Raw genomic sequence first — 16,036 nt, 5'->3', positions numbered from 1 at the left:
GCCAAGGGCAGTGACTCTGTGCTTCCGTAGGTACAGTGTGAAGGAGAAGGTCCTGAGCTGGGCCAAGCAGAAGCGGGTGGTGCACTGGGCTGGAGCTGGTATACGTGTATACCAGGACTTTACGGTGGAGCTGGCGAGGAGGCGTGTTGCCTTCAACCGGGTGAAGAGGGCACTGTACATTGGCAAGGTGCAGTGCGGCATTGTATATCCAGCGAAGCTGAGGGTGACTTACAAGCTCAGGGACTTTTATTTTGGAACGACGGAAGCAGCGGAGGAGTTTGCGAAGGCAGAAGGACTGTGGCAGAACTGACAAATTGAGGAATGGTCATGTGCCGATGTAACCTCATGACTGTATTTTCTTCTTTTTTTTTGTATCACTGCGCGTGGGTGTAGAGGCTAAAGGAGCCAATGTTGCATATATTTGGACAAGGGAAGGGATGGGACTTTCACTCGAAATGAGAGTTCTTTGGGGTGTAGGTGGATATGCGGGGTTTGTGTGCTAAAGGGGGATCTTAGGGCTTTCCTAGGGCCGGGCATGGGGGAAAGGGACCCGGGCGGGGGCCTCCACGCTGGCTGGTTTAAGCCGGCCAGTGAACGGGAGTGAAGTGGGGGGAGGGGCTGCGGCCATCGGAGCCTGACAGAACAGGGTCCGAGTGGTCTAGCCGGGGTGGAAAGTTGGGGGGAGGGAACCGAGGCTGGGGGAGGGAACCGAGGTTGGGAGGAGGAATTTTACAAGAGGCAGTGGACGGGAGGAGCTGGAGACTTTGGGGGGGTGGGTGGGGGTGGTGGAGAGCCGTGTAGATTAAGGGTGACTACGGGTAATCCCTGATTCCTTTTTGTCATTTGTTTATGTAAACATGCGGGTTGAGGTTTGGGGGTTGGTGGGCGGATGGGATCGTTGTTATTATGGGGATTGACATATCTTGTTGATTATTGTTTATTGTTGATGGGTGTAAATGTGGGAGAAAACGTGAAAAAGGAGAATTTAAAAAAATAAAAAAATAATAATAATAATAATTTAAACCAATCCCCACACATACAAACACCTTTGTACAGCATGAATCAAACTATAGGTTTTACCCTTCCAGGTACAGAAACATTAAATTAAACCCACTTAAAACTATACCTTGTTTCTAATGTTTACCAATACAAATATAAATCCCTTAAAACTACTTTTGTTTTCCTAAAAATTGATAAACCAGAAAATGATGATTATGTGCACAACGGGACAAAGAGCAGTAAATATGGATCTCACACTGTCAATCACTTGGAAAACACTGATGCATCACACCATCTGACGTGTTTGCCAAGATTCAAATTATCTGCACTAAGAAAGATGGCAACTGCTTGTTATCAGCCAGCATTGACACGGGGGCAAGTGCCAAAATACTACCCCTGCAAATTTTGAAAGACATGTATCCACAGACATGGAAGGCCATAGCGAGACCTACTACTTTCAGTTTACGACAATTCCTGGACTGCCAGTACAAATAATGATCCTGGGTGCCACGTAGTGGAGACTGAAGGCCCGGTGATTGTCGGTCTATCGGCATACCATGACCTCACACCAGTGACAATTAATGGAATCAGTCAGACCTCACACGGCAGATCAGCCTCAGAAATGATGCCAATCGCCTCTGTTCATGACCTAACATCAAAATATCTTGAATTTTTCAAAACAATTGACAGTTTCAACGGAGCTATAATATTACACTTGTAGGAGAATGCAAGCCCGCCAATTGATTTTACACACTGCAAATGCCACCAGCTACAAGAAGAAATGGTGAAAGATTCTCCAAGACAAAAGCTGTGGAAATCCATAATTGAAGGATGGCCTGATTCAATTCAGCAAGTCCACACACATGGAAGAGCATTTTGGCCTTATCAGGACAAGCTAGGCATTTCCTGCGGAGTCATTTTTAAAGGCAGACAGGCCACCGTACCGGAAGTTTTGCAACCTGATATTCTTCTACAACTTCATCATTCACACATGAGCACAAATCGGATGTGAACATTTGCAAGGGAGACAGCCTATTGGCTGGCTATGAACAATGACATTGAAGTCATCATCCAGTAATGTGATGCATGTCAAGGAATCAATACAAAGAACCACTGATTCCACATGAAGTTCCGACCCATTGTTGGTCCAAAATCACATCAGAACTATGTTCATGATCGAGATTTCACCGTCATCGCTGACTAGTTACCAAGTACCCCATTATTCGACAATTGCACGATATGTCAAGCACAACTGTCACACACACTCAATGCAATTTTCAGTTTATTTGGTGTACCTAGAGACATCATAGGGGGCGGATAAGGGTTAGCAATTTATTGGCAAGCCATTTCATGATGTGTGTAAGAAGTGGAATGTAGATATCGATCCCACTACTTCTCCTCGTTATCTTAGATCTAACGGTCGAGCTGAACAAATGATTCGTATAGTAAATCCCTAATTCTCAAATGTAGACAGACCAAGCAAGATGTACACATTGCAAAGTTACACCTGAGAGCGACATCTTTAAGTACATCTATTCCTTCACCCACAGAGGTCATATTTGGCAGACCAGTGCTTACCAATGTATCTACTCTTACCCATTCTACACTCTCAGAAACTGGAGAGCAACTTTTAAAACTGCAAGAGAAGATGACCAACGTGCACAATAAAAAGATAGGTGCAGAATTGCAAAGTTTACAGTTGGGTCAACAAGATCACATTCAGGATCCTACAGACGAAAAGTGGCAACCAGCTGAGGTGACAAAGATTTTTTTATTTTTTTCATAGAATTTACAGTGCAGAAGGAGGCCATTCGGCCCATCGAGTCTGCACTGGCTCTTGGAAAGACGCCCTACCCAAGGTCAACACCTCCACCCTATCCCCATAACCCAGTAAACCCCACCCAATACTAAGGGCAATTTTGGACACTAAGGCAATTTACCATGGCCAATCCATCTAACCTGCACATCTTTGGACTGTGGGAGGAAACCAGAGCACCCGGAGGAAACCCACGCACACACTGGGAGGATGTGCAGACTCCGCACAGACAGAGACCCAAGCCGGAATCGAACCTGGGACCCTGGCGCTGTGAAGCAATTGTGCTATCCACAATGCTACCGTGCTGCCCTTCGGAACCAAGTTCCTATGAAATCATGACACACAAAAGGTGCAAGGATGAGGCATTAACGAGGGCAAATCTGATCCAATCAAGCTCCTCAACTACCATTTAGTCCTATTGCACTGAGGATAGGGTCCCAAATGCAATATCCAAGAATGACAACCCCACAGAGCATTGTGAGCAATTAAAGAAACCTCCAGACAAGGTTATCATTACAAGATCTGGGCATACCTGCAGATTACCTCTAAGCTTTAGAGACTCGTAGGTTTGTCAGTCCTACACACTTATGTTTTGGTAACTAAATATGAACATGTATTGCAAATAGTTATACTTCTTTGGAAGGGGGGGGTGGAGAAATTTTTTGAAAATGAAAGGGTGCTGTGCTATTATGCCTTTAAAGAACTGCAGCATGATATCACTTGAAGTATGTCATCCAACCCAGTTTTAGTTTCACTTTTGCTTTTAAGCAGAGCATACACCAAGACATCTCGGCTTTTTAAAAATTCATTTACGGGATGTGGGTATCACTGGTTAGACCAGCATTTATTGTCCATCCATAGTTGTCCATAAGAAGGTGGTGGTGAGTTGCCTTCTTGAATCGCTGCAGTCCTGAGGTGTAGGTGCACCCACTGTGCTGTTCAGGAGGGAGTTCTAGGATGTTGCCCCGGCGACAGTGAAGGAATGGTGATATATTTCCAAGTCAGGATGGTGAGTGACTTGGAGGGGAACCTCCAGGTGGTGGGGGTCCAAGGTATCTGCTGCTCTTGTCCTTCTAGATGGTAGTGGCCATGGGTTTGGAAAGTGCTGTCTAAGATACCTTGGTGAGATCTTGCAGACGGTACACATGGCTGCCATTGTTCATCGGTGGTGGAGGGTTTGAATGTTTGTGGAAGGGGGAGTAATCAAGCAGGCTCCTTTGTCCTGGATGGTGTTGAGCTTCTTGAGTGTTGTTGGATCTGCACTCATCCAGGCACTTGACTTGTGCCTTATAGATGGTGGACAGGCTTTGGGGGGTCAGGAGGTGAGTTACTCGCCATAGGATTCCTAGCCTTCGACCTTCCCCTGGTAGCCACACTATTAATATGGCTAGTCCAGTTTGATTTCTGATCAATGGTAATCATGTTGATTGTGGGGGAATTCAGCAATGGTAATGCCATTGAATGTCAAGGGGCAGTGGTTAGATCCTATCTTGTAGGAGATGGTCATTGTCAGGCACTTGTGTGGTGTGAATGTAACTTGCCACTTGTCAGCCCAAGCCTGGATATTGTCCAGTTCTTGCTGCATTTGGACATGGACTGCTTCATTATCTGAGGAGTCGCGAGTGGTGCTGAACATTGTGTAGGCATCTGCAAACATCCCCACTTCTGACCTTATGATGGAAGGGGGGTCATTGATGAAGCAGCTGAAGATGGTTGGGCCTAGGACACTACTCATTGGAACTCCTGCAGTGATATCCTGGAGTTGAGATGATTGACCACCAACCACCACAACCATCTTCCTTTGTGCCAGGTATGACTCTAATCAATGGAGAGTTTCCCCCCAATTCCCATTGACTCCAGTTGAGCTCGGGCTCCTTGATGCCATACTCGGTCAAATGCTGCCTTGATGTCAAGGGCAGTCGCTCTCACCTTACCTCTGGCATTCCGCTCTTTTGCCCACATTTGAGCCAAGGCTGTAATGAGGTCAGGAGCTGAGTGACTCTGGCGGAACCCAAACTGAGCATCCGTGAGCAGGTTATTGCTGAGCAAGTGCTACTTGATAGCACTGTTGATGACTCCTTCCATCACTTTACTGATGATGGAGAGTAGACTGAAAGGGCGGTTGGATTTGTCCTGTTGCTTGTGTACAGTACAGGGCACACCTGGGCAATTTTCCACATAGCTGGGTAGATGCCAGTGTTCTAGCTATACTGGAACAGCTTGGCTAGGGGTGCGGCCGGTTCTGGAGCATAAGCCTTCAGTACTATTGCCAGGATATTGTCAGGGCCCATTGTACAGAAGACTGACATCTGTGCTGCTGGGAACCTCTGGAGGAGACCGAGATGGATCGGTCCTCCGACTCAGCACTTCTGGCTGAAGATTGTTGCCAATGCCTCAGCCTTGTCTTTTGCACATATGTGCTGGGCTCCTCCATCATTGAGGATGCAGATATCTGTGGAGCCTCCTCCTCCAGTGCTGCTGGTGCCTTCAAGTTTCATATACATGTACATCTGTTCTCATATGCTTAGTTCTAATAAGTGAATCCACATTGTGTTTACCCAATCTTTTTGAGTGGTTGGTGCCTTTATATCATTATAAATGCACAATAAGTGGCACCAATACTAATCTGTTAGATCAGAGCTGCAAAGTACAGACAGATGAACAAACCTCCAAAGTTGCCAGTGGTGCCTCTGCTAGCAAAGTCTTTCACACAAGAAGGCACACATGTAAGCTGTCAGTACTTGTTGGCATACTTTGCTATTATGTCTTCAGTTTCTTTCTTTTTCATCTTGCTTTCATTGGTGAGTTCCAGGAAGCCCAGAAAACCCATGGACCCAGTTAAGTGGCAAAATCTGTATTAATATTGCCGTGTTTGACTGATTAACATATTGAAATTGATGACCCATCTTTTGCGCAGGGCTTGCTCAAATGCAGCCCAATGCACTGCAGTTAAATGGGGAAGTTGATGGTTTGGAGCCAAATTTTCTGCATGCCTTTCCCCATTTTAACCCCACATTCCCAAATTCACATGCTCTAGCATATTACATTTTGACTCCGAGTTTAATCTTTAGGCCATAATTAGACCAGGGTGCAGAAATGGAATTCAGTACCGATTGTAAAGTTATACATTCTGTCTTTATTTCTTTGATTTTACTTCATGATCTATAGTTAAACACCATAACTTATGGGAATTTAAGAAGAAACAGTGTTGGTTGTAGCACAAGAGTTTCTGCAGTTCAGCTTGAGGGTTTAGAAAGAAAACTAAGGCAATACAGCACTATTAGTGCCAGGAGAGTGTCAATACAGTGTGAACAATTTGCATTGGCAATTTGACGCCACCTTTGGTCTACCTCGCCCAGCAAGAGAGTCTGTGAGGCCTGGGAGAAAGTTGAAGAATTTTAGGTACGGATTGTGCTGACAATTTTTAAATTTGCGTTTCCCCAACCTCATGATGTGAAACTTCAATCAGGGCCTCTAACCCTCAAATGGCAGCCAGAAATCCTGATGTCTCACTATCCTGTCTAGCGTTGGAACAGTCGGGCGGTGATGAGCAAAATCATCTTATTTTCTCAAAAAGACAGACTGCAGCTTGGTGTATACTTTTGTTATAAGTAAGGAAAGAAACCCAACTGCTAAAACAATAAATTCTGTAATTTTCAGTAAGTTTTATACTTCACCTGTGCCCAGTCTCCCGTTTTCCATTTAGGACATCTACCTCCTCGGCATCGTTTATGTGTTTTAGGCCTTTCCAGATGTTTACAATTCTCTTCCTCCACTTCCTTTCCATCTTTAGTCATGCAGTAAACAGTGCGATACTTACTTCCTTTCCCACAGGAAATGGAGCACTGAAAATAAAGTAATTAAAGAAGTTATTTTTTTTTGTTCTTGTTCACTTATCTTTACAGTTTTAAGAGGAGATTTTCTTGGGCCTGCTCTTGGCACCATAGATTATTTAGGTGCAGTGAACATCAGGTGGGTCAGAGAGTGCACTGTAAAGGAACAAACTCAATTTTCCTCCCTGAATGGATGAAAATGAGTCACGTACATGTCTTTCGAACTACCTCTAACCTGTTCAATATTTCAATATTCAATGCATACAGGGAATCAAGTGTAGCAGATGCAGACCCAGCTTTGAGGTCATGAAAGGTATAATGCTCTTTCTCTTCCCTCTATACCTCCCCTCCCTTTCTTCCTTCCAGTTTTCTTTATTCCTCCTACAACTGTGCAAAATTACTGTGCCCTAATGCATAATTAATGTCTACACTAAGATACAAGATGATTCATTTTCTTAATGCAGCTAAGTATGAAATGAGGATAGACTTTCAAATCTCTCAAAGAAAACAAATGCATTTTACAGCAATCTTTCAGGAAAATAAGAGGGAAGGTTATGTATTCCATCCATTTGGATCAGTATAGGGGAAAAGATGACATTAAGTATCTACATAAAAGAAAATAACACTTATTTAGCCCTCACTTTTTGAAGCTACCAACGTTAACCTTTTACAGTAGGTTCACTGAACTACCAAGTGTCTGAGTACTTCTGAAGTACAGACATCTGACAACCCCACTTTGAGTTCAGATTAGGCATTACTGAAAGATCAAAGGAGGAGTGAAATGATGACAAATATTTAACATGGCAAGTATTCAGAGTACAACACATTGCATAGTAGGATGATTAAACTGTTCCATTTTAGCATTTTCAATACACAGAATTGCATTGAATAAGCAGACAGAAACATGCCGTTCAGCGTAACTAATATGTTTGTATTTATACCCCACACAAACCTTACATTCTACCTATGTCATCTCAGCCTTTTAGCATATTTTTCTATTCCTGTTTCTCTCATGTGCCATCCTGTTTCCTTCTGAAAGTGTCTAAACCAAATGCCTCAACCACGTCTTCCAATAGTAAGTTCATGTTCTAATGAGCTTGCAACAGACTGTTGGAAATTCGGGATTAAAATGTTTCCAGTCTTGCAGAAATCATGGTTTCACACATTTCAAAACTGCATGAGCTGAAAACCTGAAGAGTTACAAATTGATGTAGTGCTTTAATTGGAGGGCATGGTGTGCTTTGGCATGGTCAGACATGAGTTCCAGAGATTTTACACACTTGAGTTCCTCATTTGAGCAATAAAGTAATTGTCTGAGAACAAGGATGAAGACGCTTTCCCCAAAGGATGGAGAATTGAAGGACTATAGAATGTATCCTACTGACATATTCAGACTGTCAAAGGTTAGGTAAGTTGTTTGATCTCAGTGGGGTAGCATGAAGTTTAAGTAGGTTATACGAAAAAGCTACTGACTGAAAAACAATCAGAATAGGAGAAACTATACCAAGTGATGTCCTCCCATTCCTCAGCAAAAAAACTATATGAGATCTAGAATATTTAATTAATTCCCTTGGTTACGCTGAGTTAGCAGCTCTCTGTTCTTAAGGTAGGAAGAGATTTTTACTATTTCTTTATCCCAGGTGAAAATCAAGTTTGTACATCAAAAACTGGTTAAGAAGAAAATATTTTTACTAAAGAGCAGAAAAAAATAAACCAACATCCCTTTCAAAACATTGTAAACATTCTGAGACCGAGTATGGCATCAAGGAGCCCTAGCTAAACTGGAGTCAATGGGAATCAGGGAGAAAACCTCCATTTGTTGGAGTCGCAGCTGGCACAAAGGAAGACGGTTGTGGTGGTTGGCGGTCAATCATCTCAGTTGCAGAACATCACTGCAGGAGCATCTCAGGGTAGTGTCCTAGGGCCTAGACTCAACTATCTTCAGCTGCTTCATCAATGACCTTCCTTCCAACAAATGGTCAGAATTGGGATGTTTGATGATGACTGCACAATGTTCAGCAGCATTCATGACTCCTCACATACTGAAGCAGTCCATGCCCAAATGCAGCAGAACCCGGACAATATCCGGGCCTGGCAAGTAGCATTCGTGTCACACATGTGCCGGGCAATGACCATGTCCAACAAGAGAGAATCTACCCATCATCCCTTGACATTTAATGGCATTACCATTGCTGAATTCCACACTAACACCCCAGGGTTACCATTGACCAGACACTGACCTCGACTAGCCACATAAATACTGCGGCTACAAGATCAGGTCAGAAGATAGAAATCTTTCAGCGAGTAACTCACCTCCTGATTCCTCAAAGACCCCCCCACCCCTCCATCATCTACAAGACCCAAGTCAGGAGTGTAATAGAATACTCTCCACCTGCCTGGATGAGTGCAGCTCCAACAACACTCAAGAAGCTAGACACCATCCAGGACACAACAGCCCACTGGATTGGTATCACTTCCGTGAACATTCATTCCCTCCACCACTAATGAACAGTGACAGCAGTGTGTACCATCTAGAATATGCACTGCAAGAATTCATCAAGGCTCCTTAGGCAGCACCTTCCAAACCCACTACCGCTACCATCTAGAAGGACAAGAGCAGCAGATACCTGGGAACACCACCACCTGAATTTCCCCTCCAAGTCATTCACATCCTGACTTGGAAATATATCGCTGTTCCTTCACTGTTGCTTGGTCAAATTCCTGGATCTTCCTCCCAAACAACACAACGGGTGTACCGGCACCACATGGACTGCAGCGGTTCAAGGAGGCAGCTCACCATCATCTTATCAACCGTAAGGGATGGACAATAAATACTGGCTGAGCTAGCGATGCCCACAATCCTGTAAATGAATTAAAGAAAAGACTCTACAAGTGGAAAATATCAACCAACATCAACAGGTGTACCATTTGGCTTGCTGGAGGACCAAGTAAAATCCAATTATAGTTGACATTGGCGTGCTAATGTCAAAATGCATTGCTGGAGACATTCATGTATCTGCATTTAAAGCGACAAGATCCTTCACAGGTTTGCAAGTCTGACCTCCCTGATTTGCTGATGCGACCTCAGTGATCTACTGCATGCATGTGCAGATCCGGGAAAATTATTGCATTAATGAGCAGAGCCACTGTATTGGTGAGCCACACCTATAAATGTGAGTATAACTAGTAAGAAACAAATCCTGTACATATTAATTTTCCAAGCACAATGAAACAATGCAGAGGAGCTGGGCAGGAGGGGTGTCCAACGTCTTGCTTCATTCTCTGGGTTGTTTGTTGGCTGTGAGCCAGGGCAGGGTGTCCAAAGGATATGGGGCTGGATTCTCTGCACCCTGACGCCGAAATTGCTTCGGTGCCGGGGCGGAGAATCCAGTTTCGTGCATGGAATTCGGACTGGCGGCGGTTCCTCAATTCCCCGGCCCCCGAAAAGCGCCGGGTATCCAACACTTTCGGCCATTGCTTGAGGCTCGCCCTGCTATTCTCCGACCGTCTGAAGTCCCAACGGCGTATTTCTAAACTGGTCCTGCCGCTCGGGATACTCGTGAGGCAGCTGCGGACTCAGTCCACAGCCGCCATGGGCATGCGTGGCCTCTGACCCGGAAGTGTGGGGGGCCATATCTGCAGCTGGAACTGCGAGCTCCACGCCAGCTGCCTGCTAGCCCCCTGCAGGGCTGTGAATCTGTGGCCTTTTGATGCCAGATTTTCTGATGTAGAAGACCATAGCTTTCATGATGGCATGGGGACATAGTCCCCGAAACGGAGAATCCAACCCATGGAGTTTAGCCCCAATCTGGCTCTGGAGAGATGACTTCATACAAATAAGTTCTAGTAAGTTGAAATCCAACTCTCTGAGTAGCTCAATGAAGATAATTTTTAAATAAATGTCACATTATGATTTCTCTTCACTTTGAGTTGCGGCCTGTGCGGCCTATCCAGCTTTGGACCAGAGCTCAATTATTGACAAGGCTGCTGAAAGTATCTGTGAGCTGAATGTCTGGTGCAGTTTTTCCACTTGCCATCCATATTTTATGATGTGAAGCTCTTATTTATTAATGCCAAGGTTTTTGATCAATTTTCACCAGCTACAATGTGAACAGTAATAATAATAATGTTTATTTATTATTGTCACAAGTAGGCTCACATTAACGCTGCAATGAAATTACTGTGAAAGTCCCTCAGTTGCCACACTCCAGCATCTGTTCGGGTACACTGAGGGAGAATTCAGAATGTCCAAATTACCTAACAGCACGTCTCTGGGGACTTGTGGGAGGAAACAGGAGCACCCAGAGGAAACCCACGCAGACACTGGGAGAATGTGCAGACTCCGCACATACAGTGTCCCAAGCCGGGAATCTAATCTGGGACCGGGCGCTGTGAAGCAACCGTGCCAACCACTGTGCTACTGTGCCACGGGATGACTCATGTCATGAGCCTTCTGCCATTACTTCATTATACGCCATGGGATGGATTATCTGTTTCTGAGACTAAGTGCTGACGCTGGTGTGGGAACAATGGTGTTTTACGACAGCACAAACGGCGCAACAGCTGCACCGATCCAGCAAATCTAAATAAGCTAGCACCATCGCAACGTGGAACGCAACTGGTTCCATGCAAAATGGTGCCAGATTCGTCGGATCCGTGATTGCCGCACGTGAGGTTCACGCGCCGCAGCCGCACTTAAACGATCCATTCCCCCACACACCGTTCCAGTCAACAGGATGGCTGGAAGGAGAGCAGTGCCACGGTTTAGGGACGCTGAACTGGACACCCTCCTGGACACCGTGGAGGGGAGGCGGATGACCCTGTACCCTGGCCCGGGAGGAAGGCCGCCAGGTGCTGCTGTTTTCCGTGCCTGGGTGCAGGTGGCAGACACGGTTAGCGGCATGGGCAATGCCGCTTGGACTGGCATACAGTGCCGGAAGAAACTGCACGACCTCCTCAGGGCGGCCAGGGTGAGTTGGCAGCGCTGTGCCCCTGGCACTAACACCGCCGCCTCCCACACACCCATAACCCAGCCCCTCCCCCCCCCCCCCCGGGGCACGACTGAACCCCCACGCTGCCCCACATGCCAGTCGCAATGACCAGGTGCCCTGACCACTGATGCCATCATCTACCCAATCCCTGGGCTGCATGTGTCAGAACGTCTAACACTGTCGCTGTTTGTGTGCCCCACCCCCCATCTCTCCCCCAGGCCATGGCCGTGCACAACCGCCGGGAGCGGGAGAATAACGGAGGGGGACCACCAGACCTGCAGCCCCTCACCATGCCTGAGCAGAGGGCACTGGATGTGGTCGGAGGCCCGGAGGAAAGGGAGGGCGCCGAAGTGGAGGTCGGCGGCAGGCGAGCAAGTGAGACCCTGCTTAGTAGCGAATCCCCATGACACATGTGCCGCCCCCCCCTCCCCCTCACCCTTACTCCCCCATGCTTCCCCAGGCCCGCTCTCTAACCATACACGTCGTCTTGTGTCTTACAGGACCTGCCGGAGATGGGGCCGGTCCATCCGGAGACCCCCAGCCAGTGCCAGAGCCAGTGCCTCCCAGACCGTAAACACTAATGGGGAGAGCAGCCCAAACACCAGCCCTCTGCCCGAGACTGGACACCCCAGAGCCCGGGTCGGAGGATGACACTGACTTTCCGTCACGGCTGTCTCCAACACCCTCCACCACCTCAGAGACTATCACCTCGGTTGAGCACATTAGTGAAGAGGCTCCTGGGATACTATCTGGTGTGGACCACACATCGTATCTGGTACAGCAGGTGGAGGTAGGAGCAGCTGAGGGGACGGACGGTCAGAGGGCAGGGCAGCCCCAGATACTAGTGCCATCCAGGTGGGTCCCGGGTTGCTGGAATATTCAGTCCCAGCCATAGTGCTGGTGCAGTCAGAGGCCCAGGGACTACAGGAGGGGATGACGGCAGGCATCCAGCACCTGCAGGCGCAGGTAGAGGAGTACATCCATGTGCAGGAGGAGGGGTGGTGCTGGTCATGTGCCACCCGGGCTGAAACCGCACGGGTGCCATCCGCGGTGGAGGCAATGGGGGCAACGGTGTCGGATGTGCGTCAGTGTGCGCAAGGCTTGGGGCACTCGGCGCAGGCGCGGGCCGAGGCCCAGGACAGGGCTGCCCTCTCACAGGCAGCCATGTGCCAGAGCCACCTGGACATTGCAGTGCCGCACCTCAGCGAGGCCCAGTTACAGCAGGCCATGGCTGAGAACATCGGCGGCATTGCCCAGGCGCTGGCCGGCATGGTGCAGACTCTGGGCGGGGTAGCCCAGTCCCAGAAGGACGTGGCCCAGTCCCAGAAGGACGTGGCCCAGTCCCAGAAGGACGTGGCCCAGTCCCAGAAGGATGTGGCCCAGTCCCGGAGGCAGGTGGCCCAGTCCCGGAGGCAGGTGGCCCAGTCCCGGAGGCAGGTGGCCCAGTCCCGGAGGCAGGTGGCCCAGTCCCGGAGGGAGGTGGCCCAGTCCCGGAGGGAGGTGGCCCAGTCCCGGAGGGAGGTGGCCCAGTCCCGGAGGGAGGTGGCCCAGTCCCGGAGGGAGGTGGCCCAGTCCCGGAGGGAGGTGGCCCAGTCCCAGAGGGAGGTGGCACACACCCAGAGGGAGGTGGCACACACCCAGAGGGAGGTGGCCCAGTCACTAGGGCACAGACTGTATATATTTCCGCACAATAAACAGCTGTTAACACCGTTATAACCTGCCTCGGTGCTCTGTCCGATGGCTGTGGGTGTTGGCCGGTTGGTTCTGGCAGGGGGGTGGTGGACGAGTGCAGGCCCATGGGTGGACCGTGTCATGAAGGGGGTGTGCATGCGGGTGGTTTGGTGGTGTGGGAGGTGAGGGGTTGTGGGTCTGGGATGGTGATATCAGAGTCCCTGGCCAGCAAACCCCTTCCCACTCTAGTCAGTGAACTGTGTCGTGATGAGGGCGCCCCGTGCGCGCTGGCCCTGGCAATGCTGTCGTGCGGCCTCCCGTGCCTGCCTGGGCCCCATGTCCCACTCATCGTCCACCTCACCTTCATCCTCCTCGTTGGACGAGGCCTGCCCTTGCTCCTCATCAACCTCATCCAGCACATCGCCCCTCTGGTGGGCTATATTGTGGAGGGCGCAGTAGGCCACCACGATGTGGGCGACTCTCCTAGCCTAGTATTAGAGAACCCCTCCAGAATGGTCCAGGCACCTGAAGCACATCTTTAGGATGCCGAAGCACCGCTTGACAACACCCCTGGTTGCTGTAAGGGCGTTGTTGTATCGAATCGCCGCGTCGGTCTGTGGCATCCGGATAGGCGTCATCAGCCACAACCGCAACGGGTAACCGCAGCCAACCCAGCAGCCGGGGAGGGTGCCCCTCAAACATGTCGGGGATCACCAAATGTGCCAATATGAATGAGTCGTGCACGCTGCCTGGATATCGTGTGCAGACGTGCCTGATGCGCATCTGTTGATCGTAGACCAGCTGGATGTTCATGGAGTGGAACCCCTTTCTGTTGGTGTGTAGCAGCCTGTTATCCGCAGGTGCCCGTCGGGCAACATGCATCCCATCGATCACCCTTTGGACCCGAGACATCCCGGCGACAACAGCAGACCCCGCTGCCCAGGCATCCTGGTGGGCGCGGTCCACATGGAACAGGTGTACCTCTCCGCATGTGCAAATAGAGCGTCCGTGATGGCACGGGTACACCTGTGCACCGAGGCCTACGAGATCCCGGACAGGTCACCACTCAGCGACTGGATCGACCCCTTTGCATAAGTGTTCAGGGCAACCGTCACCTTGACAAACACTGGGAGCGGGTGTCCTCCTCTATCCCTGCAGTGCCAGGTGTGCCATCATCTGGCAGATGTGTCTCACAGACCCTCTGCTCATTCACAGTCTCCGGCTGCATGCTCAGACCGGCGGGTCCTCAAATGACATGTGGGCCCCTCGGCAGCCCGCTGCTCTGCTGCAGCTTTCCCCTCCTCCCTGAGCCAGCCCCGCTCGCGTGGCCACAGGGTATCTCGCAGGGTATCAGCCATCACCACGACGGCCAGCATCGCGGGTTGATGTCCGAATGCCATTCCCTGCAGGTGGTGAAAGGCCAACATGTTAGCATGGTGCATACTCCCGTGCCCATCCAGGTTCCATGGGCCGCATGGCAGCGGTTGGCACTGCGGGCCCCGCCCATGCATGCCTCCCCCCCCCCCCCCCCCCCCGGAACCCTGCCCCGTCGGTATCCTGCCCCATCAGTGCACCCAGGCCTGGCGTCAATCCCTGCTGCCAGGGGCACTGTTGGCTGACACTGCACTCACTGAGGGCTGGGTGTGGCGCTGAGTGGTCTCCCAGTGGGTGGCTGCCGGTTAGGTGGGGTGCTCGGGGGTGCGGGGCGGGGTAACGCGGTTTGACAGGGGGTGGGAGGCGCGCACCCATATGGCCGGTGTCACTGTGTAGAACCAGGAGCCAGGGTGTGTGGCCAGTGGGTGTTCAGCAAGACGGCGGTTGCTGCCTGGGCACCGCCCCAGTCCCGTGGAGGGGGCACCGCCCCAGTCCCGTGGGGGTGGGCACCCCGGCTGCTTGGCCTGCTCTCCCCCTCACCTCCCCGTACCTCCACCGGTGTCCGGCCCAGCTGCCCACACCATTTCCTACCACCTCTCACTCGCTCAGCAGCCAGGCGCCAGATTCCCGATTTTTATACACACAAGTGAACCACGCCATCGGGAACTCGGCCCATCTGAGGCGGTGAATCGCGGACGCCCCCGGAACATCGGGTGCCAGGCCCGTTAATGATATGCCTACTGTACTTTTAGTCCGCGTGGCGAGTGGTGCATTTATGCCATTTTCGTGTTGCTGGAGCATACCGATTTGGCGTCAAGCCGGCGCCTACCGCGATTTCGGCGCCAGAAGCTGTTCTCCGCCCAATCGCGTTTCATGATTTCGGCGTCGGCAAACGGAGAATCCCGCCCCCTGTTTGGCTTTGGAACAGCAGCAGGAACTGTAAGTATCCTTGAACAGTCTCCTCCATTTACAATGTTACAATTCGAATTGCCAATATAATACCCTAATTCCTAATGTTTGCCTTTATTTGTAATCAAAAGACTACATATACAACACAGAATATAAACTTTAAATGTGCAGATTTCCTGACAATTAAAATAAATGATGCATTCATAAACTACATTTTTAAATTGTCAGTGTAATATCCTCTTTCTCCATCAAGGGAAACTCTTAAGGATAGGTTTCATTCAGAAATGTCTTTTCTCTAAAGACCTCACATTCCAAATGCTAATTAATCAAGGCCATTGCCATTACTCCAGGGAGGATACATAAAAGGCAAGACAAGTGAACAAAGAAACAAAGACATACTCGAGCTGCATGCTGAGAATTTTTTTTACAGGATTGAGATTTGC

The 16,036-nt window shown here is 49.4% G+C and overlaps 1 protein-coding gene and 1 long non-coding RNA gene across 9 annotated transcripts in view; one reads left to right on the top strand and one right to left on the bottom strand.

Moving 5' to 3' along the window:
- Positions 1-16,036, bottom strand: part of adamts9 (ADAM metallopeptidase with thrombospondin type 1 motif, 9) — a 489,710-nt gene that overhangs the window by 144,915 nt on the left and 328,759 nt on the right. For all 7 annotated transcript variants that reach the window (XR_011934150.1, XR_011934151.1, XR_011934152.1 and 4 more), the window contains one exon: positions 6,493-6,660. Coding sequence is in view for 4 of the 7 variants with exons in the window: in XM_072472332.1 (XP_072328433.1) it covers positions 6,493-6,660 (168 nt within the window). In the remaining 3 variants the exon portion in view is untranslated. The remainder of the gene's footprint in view (positions 1-6,492; positions 6,661-16,036) is intronic.
- LOC140388335 (uncharacterized) overlaps positions 1-16,036 on the top strand; it is a 77,648-nt gene that overhangs the window by 40,748 nt on the left and 20,864 nt on the right. The gene's annotated exons all lie outside the window — the stretch shown is intronic.

The sequence above is a fragment of the Scyliorhinus torazame genome, chromosome 13 (genome assembly GCF_047496885.1).
Source record: "Scyliorhinus torazame isolate Kashiwa2021f chromosome 13, sScyTor2.1, whole genome shotgun sequence".
Lineage (NCBI taxonomy): Eukaryota > Metazoa > Chordata > Chondrichthyes > Carcharhiniformes > Scyliorhinidae > Scyliorhinus > Scyliorhinus torazame.
This window is presented reverse-complemented; position numbering and strand designations above follow the sequence as displayed.